Here is a 10,965-nt window from a genome sequence, read left to right as displayed (position 1 = left end):
TCCCATCAGCCGTAAGGCTCCCCATAAACTCTCCGCATGGCGAAGAAAATGCAAGATTTAAACAAAATAAAGAAAAAAAGAACAATTCTGCAGTCTGCCTGTGATCAAAGTGAACGACCTGGAGGATGCCCCCAGCTTTATGAGTAAGGAATTGGGGGGTTGACCAAGCTGACCAGTCTTCCCAATTGACCTGGACATCTTCCCCTCGCCTGCGGCTAGTGTGTGGGCACGGCTTTACAGCGGAGAAGCCGACTAACCCCCTCCCAGGCCATGAAGCAGGATTGTGGAGACCACGGTTAACTGAACCACTGTTTATTTATGAACATAAATAAATAAATTTTGACAGGCAAATATTGCAAGATAAAGGTGGTCTTGAATACTAAACCTTTTCTTGTTCATATGAGAAGATAAACCATTTTTCTTCCATTTATTTTTCTGATCTTGAGCCCTGAATGTCGCTGGTGTCTTCTCTCAGTCTTCCCATAGAGTTCACTGTGGAAAAGGTCAAGTTCGCTGGTTCTGGATGTTTTACAGATCAGAAGATAAAATATCCTTCTGAGCCTTTGCAATACAAAAGTAACCACTTGTGCTTCCTCAGGTGGTTCTTCATATACGGGTTGTTTCACATCTCCATAGGCAGACATAATAACAGCTTGGAAAAGATTGATCAAGACATAGGTCATCGCCAACATGAAAGAGGCTAGGAAAAAAACACCCAGCAACTTGGATGAAAATGCAGTATCTCTGAAAGCTGAGATGCAGGAGAATATGGTCTGAGCTGAGTGAATCGTGCTATTGTAATTCCATTCATGCTGCCCAAAGACAAGGTAGCCAAAAGCCATAAATGCAAAGAAGTAAACCACCACCATGAGGGCCATTGAGGACATTCCAGGAAGGGCTGCCAAGATACATCTTCGTGCCAGGGGCACGCCATAAAAGAAGTGATGATATTTCAGAGTTTTCAAAATGAAAAAAAATGCTAAAAAGCCCATAGTAATCCTTAAAATCTGATCTAAATGAGCAACTGCATGTAAAGGAATGAAATCGTTTGGGTGAAGTAAGTAAAAGTTCACTATATCAGCTCCCACTTTGAACTTCATGACCTTTAAAATAACAAGGAACAGGAATACTAATTTTAAGCTGAAGTTTATCATATTGGAAATGTTTTTAATGTAATCAGTTTTTTCCTGGCCTATGATGTGAAGCTCTTCTGCAATGTAAATGAGCATAAAGGCAAGAACAATTACAAACACAAACATTTGAGCTTTAGTTTGCTGATGAAAAATGGGGAGTGCAAAAGAGTGTGCTGACAAACTTGGTTTTATGATCCCCAAATGAGACATCTCAAATATGATGGAGATGGCGCAAAAGAGGTCTGCATCTGAGTTAAATGTAGTTAGTTCGATGATCACCGCCCATGTCTTTTCATCAAGCCAGTTGCTCTGTTGTAGAGCATCCAGCCTTGTTGTTGAATTAGATCTTCCTTCTTCAGGGAAAAAGTAAAACGTGTATCCTGCTGGTCCATATGTGTGCAAATCTCCATATAAATAATACATCCATGGAGTCCTGTTTCGCTGGTAAGTGAAGCCACCGTCACTGCTGGCATCCTTGGAAACAGGCGGGTTGGCAACCTTTGTCCAAGTGCCAGCGTAGTCACCTTTCTCTGGTATGTCATGGCCGTATTTGCGAAGACAGTGGCTTTCACTGCTCACAGAGTTATTTGCAAAGCTGAGAGGACGGGAACATTTTTTCTCGGTACCTTCAGCCCGCAGTTGCCTCATCCTAGGCAAACCAATGATTTTGGACCAGCTCTCAGGAAGGAAGGTTGGCTGAATGTCACTGTGGATCAAAGGCAAGAATGAGTCTTTCACCCACACATAGATATGTTCTAGCTTATCTACGCTGGCGAGTCGTGGAGAGAATTGGTTATGGATGAACTGGTTGTAGTGGAAACTGTTGGCGTTCTCAGTGGAATAGGCAAAATTTAACAGCAGTGTTAAAAAGGCAAGATGACTGATGAAACTTTTGGCAAAAGTCAATGCCTTGCCTTTAATTTTTGCCCTTTTCAGCATGTTTGCAATTTCATCATTATCTAAAGGTTTATACTGCTTGCTGCCTCTGAGTTTAGCAAGTTTCCGGTGCTTCTCTCTCATCTCATCAACATTCATCATTTCTGTAGCCAGCTTCTTCTCAGAAGACTTTTCATGAGTTAACCATGCGATGTTTTCACAGTATTTTGGATAAATTGTACTCATAGCTGAGAAAAAAATTATTTTGAGAATTGAAAGGAAAACGGTCTTAATAAAGGAGATTGCAGATGCTAAAAGCCACTCTAGTGAGGTCTGATAGCCGTAAGACAAACCATAGGACACAATGAAAAACGACGATAGCCCACTTATAGCTGTAAGTAGTGCGCACAAGGCATAGTTGCACCACCAACAAAAAGCTATGCGTGGTCTCTTGCGAAAGAGCATGAAGGCACTGCTTAGTGGCTTGCTTTCTTTCTGCAAGTTGCCCCCTTCTTCTGTGTAATTATTACTAAAATTGGAGTCTGATGGTGGCCTTCTCTGGCAGGCCTTAGCCATTGGAGGGGAATTTGTGGTTCTTGTCTGCTCCTCTGCTCCAATTCCGTTTGCGTCTCTTTCAGAAACTGTGCGATTACTCCACTTTGGGGGATCTCCCTCGCTTCTTGTCTTTCTGGAACATGACAGGCTCTGTGAGTTCCTGGGACCAGGAAGGTTTTCCAACAGATGAATATTCGTCAGTTGTGCTGAAGTTTCTGGAAGGTACAATTTTTGCAAACTTTCCTCCGAGTTCTTCAGATTTCCGGACAGGAGGGGCGAATTTGCCTTTGGTTCCGTCTGAGCCACACCACGAGGAGAAGCTTTCTTCTGGGAATACTTCAGTAAGGCAATTATAATAATTTCCACAGGTTTGGTAATCAAAACACATTCAATTCCTACTGTTACTGCTTTCAAATACTGCAGGTATATTGGAGATTCTTCATCCTTGTCAGCGTTAAAGAACATAATGCCAACAAGCAAGTTCAATAATAATACTGCTAAACAGGCAGACAGACGTTGGAGCCTGCTGAAAGCGTCACTGGCAACGGCAGAAAAAACGGAGATCCACAGATGGCCCTCTTTCAGGCTGTTGGCAAAATCAATAGAAAAATAGTCGATTCTGAGCAGAGGTGTCTTGGGGTCTGTGACGGAAAATGTCCTTTCTAGTACATGATCACTCTTGTCAAGAGAGAGCCATTTCCGGCACATGAAGAACCAGGTCTTCCTGGTGGACATATCCTCAACTTTGGCTCTGCTTAAGAACCAGCTTGGGGATGGGCCCTTGTTATTATGCCAGACCCTGAAGGAAGAAATGTCTCCCAAGTCTTTCTTGGTAGTCAACAGAAAGCAATCGGTGCTTCCTCGTTGGAAAGATGGAAAATGTGGGTGCCGTAAACAATGGACATCACTCCTGCCATTCTGGCTGATGAGCTGAAGAAAGACATCTGCTGTGGTTCCAGCTTCCCAGTGACTGCCTGTGTATAAAGTGACTAAATATCTGCCCTTATCAAAGGGGTCGTTGTCTGGCAGAACGATAATCTTGTCTTTCCTGTCCCTCTCAGCCCTGTCTTTTCTCACGGCCCAGAGGCACAAAAGAAAATAGACGGCAAAAATAAAGAGCACCGTTAATAATGTCACTGGGTTTTGAGGTATATCTGCTATCAGGATTTTTCCCAGATCTATTGCGTTGGGCGTAGCTATTACTTTGGCTGCCAGGAACCTGATGTTGTATGTGGACGCCTTTGACGCAGCGCGAACTGTCAGACTTCTGCGACTCTGCTTCATTTTGCAGACACAGTGTACCCTCTGCCAGTCAGTCAAGGAGCCAAGCCTGCACACGTCTTCTCTCCACAGACTTTGAACCCCATCCAGAAATAAGCACTGATCACTAAAAACATGTATGCTCACCAGCCTCTGCGTTCGATACCTTACAACATACGATGTCAGCAAGACAATGGAGATGTTGTGAGGGTCTGTACCGCTTCCTTGAGCTGTGGTTGTCAACAGTGACTCTGGGAGACAGATAATATAGGGAGCCTGAATGTTACAGTCAGTGCTAGCTGTCTCATTTTCACTTGCCACTGTTGGCATGTTGTGAAAAGCAGCAAACGAGGCTGTGGGATGAGCATGAGTGACGCTGGTGCCTGTAAATACTAGCACCTTGAAAGTAACTTGTAATTTTGTCAGGATCTGGATGTATATGCTCTTAGTGTTTCTGTTGACTTCAAAACTAAATCCTCCAGTTGTGTAAGTTTGTGTTTTATCGGGTCCCATAGTTAACTGAAAAGTTGAAGTTTCCTTCTCTTTCCTAGCAACAGTAATTTCTGCTCCTTCAGGCGTGATCCCCAGTAGGTCTCCATTAGCCTTGCTCTCTGCCGTTTTAAACCCCAAGACCATTGTTTTGATTTCTGATGTGTGACCTAACCAAGGGAAAGGGTTCTCGTCGAACTCAAAAAGAGCAGTGGATATCACGGCATCATGTGGCAATCCTGAATACTTTCCCTTTCTCAGTGATAGATAAAAGCAATTCCTGCAGGTGTTGCTGGTAGAGAAAGCATTTGCAACGTTCCAGGTTTCCTCTTTCTTCAGCGTGATATTCCAGTGTTTTGTTTCCATTTGAGTCTCTGTTTCTCCAGGGACTTTGCCCTGGAAAACTATGTCCGTTAAATTTTCCATGATGGAGAAGACTTGTTTAACTCCATTTACGTTGACGTTCCTGCAGTGCAGAAGAGCAGCTCTCAGGATGTTGGACAAGCATCTTAGTATTCCACTGGTCTGAATTTCTGCCTCCTCAGACCAACGGCTCTCATTCCTCTGTATCTTCAGCACTCCCGTCACCTCTGTCAGTTTCCTAATGGCAAGATCTTGTGATCTAATATTCACTTCCTCAGCTTCCTTTGTGGCTTGAGAAAGAGAAGCAACTACTTGGTTGATTTCCATTGTGCTCTCAACTGAAATATTCAGGGCTGTTTTAACCAGGTTTTCCCGAAACTGAGCCTTAGGGAGGTGGCGAGCTGGTGCTGCTTTAATATAGTTTAAGACTGAGGCTACCAGATAAGCCAAATAACCTGCTCTAATATAATCTCCAGTCTGGATATAAGATGCCATCGGTGCACTTAAACCACTTACTGAGGCCAGCAGTTCATGATATACAACAGCTAGTGGTCGACTGTTAATTGGGTTCCGCACACGGACATATAAACTCACTTGGGTAAATGCCCCAAGGGAATCACGGACTTGAACACAAAGTGTCAAGGTGTACTTCTGAGAGGGCACTCCAACTGGGAGAAGAGATGGAGGAGTTTTAGGCTGATAACCAAAGTACAGTATTGTGCCAAATGTATTTTCTGCCACAGAAGTTATTTTGGCAGTTTTGGGTGCATCGGAAGCTACTATCACTTTATATGTCAGAGGTAAATCGCTGTCAGAAAATCCACTGCACTGAACAACAAATTTTGTCAGAAAGGCTGTGCCCTGGTGTGGGTTGATGGTACACTTGCCAGCCCTAGGAGGAGAATTTACCTTAAATGCATGTCTGTAGACTGAGGACCTACCATCCCAAGTAGTTACTTTAAATAGAAGCACGTAGGATCGATGTGCAGTCTTTGTAAATGTCAGAGCACGTATAGACAGATAAGCCCCAGACCTCCCTGTTGAGGTTCTGGAAGACCAGTCAAAGCTAATTTCTGTAGCGTTTTCTAAAAAAAGGGACCAGTAGTAGACTGGCTGGCTATTTCTTCTACAGTTCAGGCATTTTCCAGCCAAGGTAAATCTCTCTGTTGGAATTAGGGTGCTGCCACAGTTTTCCAGGCATGCCACATCCAGAAGGAGCGGGGAGCCAGGCTGCACATCTACAGTTTGGTCAGCATAACTCTTCCTTCCATCCTTTTGAATCACTAGACGGAAGTAGTATAAAGCATTTCCTGGGAGGGATTCTGGTGGCATTGCTTGAACTGGACCTGAGGATGTTAACCATTTCAAATCCCTCTGGGATGGATGGCAGCTTTTTCCCGGGCTGACTTTCATGATTTTATAGTCTGACACCTCTTTAGTGCAGTACCAAGTAAATGTGATTCCCTGTAGTCCTTCCTGTGAATCAGGATCATGGGATGCGGAACCATCAAGAGTCCAATTATCAGAAAATCCTACTGTGCGGAACGTACCTCCTGCAATATTTGCCACTAGATCAGTGCTTTCGATCTGAACGTAAACTTTATCTGAGCCTCTGAGAACTGTTGTGGTCCTAATTGGGGTTATTGCAACAGTGAAATAAAAGAGATACAACCCGTAATCTAAAGTAAAACTGGGAACAGTTAAGTGTATCATTTCTATGCCATGCATCAAGGAAGAGTTTAGTGGTTTTGTCCAGTCTGGAATAGTTGTTGTGTCCTGAACAGGATAGATTTGCCATAGGGGCTTGATAGATATACCAACGTTACAATCTACTAGCAATCTGACAAAGAGGTAAAAAGATGTGCTCCTTTTCTGGCGCAAGACAGATGCATGAAGAACAGGTTTCTGAATCTGCACTGTGTCTATGTAACAGGCTTCTTTCTGGGAAGACACTGGTGCTTCTATTGTTTTTGCATAGTTGTTGACTCTGACTCTTAAAAGCGCTGGTGTAGGTGCAGTTCTGGTACCGTTCACCTTTGCCACAAACCCCATGTATTTCTCTGCATCAAGGGGTAAAGCAGAGCGACGGACAAACCGTTTGGCATTTCTTCCATGATTGTTGTACGTGCCCGTGCTGTTCTGGAGAAGGTGGTCTTTTTCAAGGTCTCTTTCTGCCAGAGACCTAAACAAAGTCTTCTTCTGATTCATGTAAAGATACATACTGAATTTGTACCGCTGGAAGGCCAAAAACTCTATGGAGAATAACTTGTGTTGGTAGAGCACAGCGTGTGCGTAAGGACCGTCTGTGGAAATAGGGCTACTGTTCTCTTTGGTCATGTAAAACATTCCATGGTTGTACCTGAAAATGCAAGTGCTGCTGTCGGTCTTCCCTGGTTGAAGGTAGACATGGGTGGGAGTCGCTCTGCCTGCAGTTAGGCTCAGGGTGCCACTGAGTAGATGTAATTCTCCCATCAATTCTTCAGACCTCTTTCCATCAACATGGAAGTAAATTCTGGCCACCACTATCTCACCCAGGCTCTGAGGCTTGGGAATAGCACAGAAGTTGCTCTGCAGACTAAATGAACTGCAGAAACAGAGCCAACCTCCTACAGCCTGTGTGTCTACCACGAGTCTGTAGGCCAGTGTCCTTGGGCTAAGGGGCTGAACCTTCCTGGAAAGGCTGAGGGGCTGTTGAGAAACGCTAAGGAGCTTGGAGCTGATGCTGAGGACATGCGGCAAGTCAGGCTTTACCTTGAGATGGAGGCTAAGGCTTATGCAAGGCATCTGCTCAATGCTGAATGAAGCAACATGGAGCCCCTGATGCCTATAGCACATGGTCAAGCTATAGCTGTAGCAGGTGGCACAAGTCTGTTGCAACTTGGCTGATGGGTAGATAGCAGGCAGTGGTGTGTCTTGGTGCTCACTGTGGGGAAGGAGGAGGCTAGATGGTGTGCCTCCCTGGCTGCTGAAGTTCTGCCAGCTGGCACTCTTGAGGCGTGCACACCAGCCCCGCTCTGCTGGCTGCCACACATGGATCAGGTGAGTTTGCAGCCAAAGCACAAACAGTCGCATATCCTTCCCAGACATCTTGACGCTCACGTGGTGGTGAAAGCACTTGGGTACAGTGCATGACGCAGATGAGCATTGCACTGTAAGCGCTGTGCAGCCGAGCAGCTGGAGGAGAAGGCAGACCGCTGCCGTTGAGGCCCACAGCGGAGGTGGGCGCACTGCTGCTGGAGCGTGGGCTGCAGGAGGCCAGTGGCTGGCACGTCCCAGTGGCTGGGGCCGCTCTCCAGGGGAACCAGAACCTCCTCCCGGCACCGCTGGCGAGCACGGTCTCGAGCTGTGGAAACAGCAGAACGCATGTGGGTTACCTTTGTAACTGCGTTTCTTTTACAGTCTGTTTTAGCTTTGTGGCTCTGTTGTTTGTTTGGGTGTAATGGCTACGGAGAGACTGCTAACCAACCCTGCCTATGCAATTTTATGCTAAGAGGGTTGCAGATTATCTGAAAGTTTTACTGAATCTTTCTATATTTTGTGTTTGTGAGACAGTTAGCTATAGGAGCGTTCTGATTTTTAGGAGTTAACCTCCATGTTAGAATGAGGTTAGCACTTCTTAACCAATGACGGACGAGTTCCTATGCTGCTTGTTATCCGGGACTGTGTGACTTGAAGTCCCTATTCTATAGACCATAATAACCTTACTCTCTAGACCATAACCAGAGCACGTAGGTTCTGTTGCATAGGTATAGGATAAGTTATTGGACAGCTTGACAAGGCCGATATCTAGCCGTCCAACTTGGCAACAAAACTTACTTTTGTAATACTAAAAAGCACACCCGCAGGTCAAGAGGACCCTTGCCCAGGTGAAGACCCTTCCCCTGCGCAAGCCTAGTAACAGAAGAGGATGACACACCACATATTATAATTATATGCAAATTACCAACCAGTCATTGTAACTGGGAGCGTATGACCTTGTAATTTTGTGTATAAATGTAACAGTGCAATCTGCACAGGTGCGCTCGATTTATGGAGATGCCACCGAGCACCCAGTGCTGCAGTAAAGGAGGGCCTGCTTCTTAATACTGCGTTGGTGTTGAGAGGTTTGATTCCGGATTTCGGTGACGAGAGGGAAAGAAAATCGTTTGACGCTCAGAGTCAGTGAGGAGCCTGTTGTATAGGGAGCTAATGAAACAGACTTGGACTCTCCTTGGGCTCTGCATATAGGGGAACTAAATGAAGGCTCAGCGGTGGGTCAGCTGTAACTACAGGGCCTGACTATGGTCGGAGTCCTCGCAGAAGACTCAGATCCCTGTAAGGAGCATGTGCGATGCTTCATTACCATAGTACGGCCTGTTGAATGAGTATGTTTGATTTTTCTGAGAAATGTAATGCATAATCCTCAGTGTAGCCTATATAATGTCGTTTGAGTGAACCATAGGGCACGCACCTGAGGCGGAACGATCCCCTGAGCATCCAGAGGTGCAACAACGAATGCCAGATTCTTAAAGCTACGTTGTTGTTAAGGCGTTCTTGTCGTTTCTGGTTTTGCTGACAGGTATACCCAGCGCCACAAGAAAGAAGTCTTTCGGGGCCGAGGACCGACAGCAAGCATAGCGGCCGGCAGCACCGCGGCCCCCGGCGGCTCGGGAGGGCAGGCAGGCGCTGGCAAGGGGCCGGGCGAGGCCCAGCGCTCCCCGCAGGCCCCGCCCGCTGGCGGCTCGGCCCCGCTGGCGGCCCGGCCCCGGCCCCGGCTCCGGCTCCTCCTGGGGCGGGGCCGCCGGCAGCGGAGCGGCTGCGGGGTCTCATGGCGCCGCTGAGGGACTGCCAGGTGAGGGCTGGCCTGAGGCGGAGCGGGATGGCGGGCGCCCTGCCTGGCCGCCCGGCCTGGCCCCGCCGCAGCGACCGAGCGCGGGGGCTGTGGCCGCTCTGCCCGTGGGCCCGGGCCCTGCCCCTGCCCCTGCCGGGCGCCCAGGGCCGGCGGGTGCGCGCCCTTGCCGTTGGGCCGGCGGGCGGGCGGGGAGAGGGGCTGCTGGCGGCGCTGGGTCTGTGCAGGGAGAGGAGCTGAGCCGGCTGAGGCTGGCGGGAGGGCGCCACTGGCGGGGCTCCTGTTGTCGCTCGTCTCCTTCAGCCCGTTACCGGCCGGGTTTCAGGTGGGGTGAGGCTGCCGTTGGGGTTTGCAAATGGCGACGAGGCCTCGCAGCCTTTGCTCCGAGCGGGGAAGCCACCCCGTGCCTGCGCAGGCTGAGTAATTGCTGTGCTTTCTTCCCGCTGAAGGTGGTTCTCCCGGTTGCTCCTTTTGTTGTCGTTTTGTAGTTAATTAGGCAGGGGGAGGTAAAAAAAGAAGTCTTGAAGGTCTTCTCAGAGTGTCATAGGTTCGTGAGCGCCAGAGCTCTGGAGAAACGGAGGACGTGCTAAGAGCAGCCCTCAGCAAAAAACCAAACCCTACAGATAGTCACCGGATCTCGGGACTAAAGTCGTAGCAGGAGAATGGTCAAGGCTTTGTGGCGCGAAGCGGTTAGAAGAGCCAAGGCGACGGCATTGTCTCCAAGGCGCATCACAAAGGAGGTTCCGCACCTGGCAACTGGAGAGGAGGATTATGGGAAATGAGCGTAACAGAACTCAATGGCCGCCATACTGTGAAGGGTAACTGGTAGTTTACCTTCTGGTAGTAACCCTCCGCTCTGATTTTTACCTACTCGCTCTCCTTGTCCCGTGGGTTTCCTCAGTCACAGTGTGATCCCTGAGTACAGACACGCCCCAAGACGAGTGTTCCAAGCAGCCTGGGCAGGACTGCTTGTGTAGGGCCCAGAGGACAAGGGTTACTGGCTCTTCTGTGCTCCCAGTAGCTCTTTGGTGCTTGGTTGACAGCACTAATTGGGTTTGGAGCAGCTCTGGTATGTCTCTGAGGAGTCAGCAGCTGTTACAGCGTTAGTTCTCTGCAGCCCATTGTCCTGGCGTGCTAACAGGAGGAGTAGTGGCATATCGTGATGGGATGCATCCTCCTGCTGCCATCCTCCTGTTGCCAGAGTGGGAGTCTTGCAGTGAGCTGTGAGTTATGTGGGCTGTAGCCTTGGCAGAGCAGAGGCTTTCTAGAGTGGGTCGAAGTAGCATGTACCTCAACTAGATCAGCAGAGTCCTTAGTGATGGGTGCAGGCCTTCCTAACCCTTGGTCTGCTGTTTTGTTCAGATGCTTATGCACAGACCTTTTTGTTCCTATGAATCTTAGCATTAACAAGTCTCAGAATGGGAAGACATTTTCTGTTTGGCAAGTACCTTGAGCTGTTGT

At 47.8% G+C, this 10,965-nt stretch overlaps 1 protein-coding gene across 1 annotated transcript; it reads right to left on the bottom strand.

Annotated features, from left to right (window-relative positions):
• Positions 1-53: 53 nt before the first annotated feature.
• LOC308066280 (polycystin family receptor for egg jelly-like) lies at positions 54-7,850 on the bottom strand. The gene has a single exon (XM_080393350.1). The coding sequence runs from the start codon at positions 7,761-7,763 to the stop codon at positions 396-398; it is 7,368 nt and encodes a 2,455-aa protein (XP_080249476.1). The 5' UTR covers positions 7,764-7,850; the 3' UTR covers positions 54-395.
• Between the last annotated feature and the right edge of the window lie 3,115 nt (positions 7,851-10,965).

Source organism: Falco punctatus, assembly GCF_963210335.1.
Source record: "Falco punctatus genome assembly, chromosome: 6".
Taxonomy (NCBI): Eukaryota; Metazoa; Chordata; class Aves; order Falconiformes; family Falconidae; genus Falco; species Falco punctatus.
The sequence above is the reverse complement of the archived record's forward strand: the minus strand, read 5'-3'. Positions and strand labels throughout refer to the sequence as shown.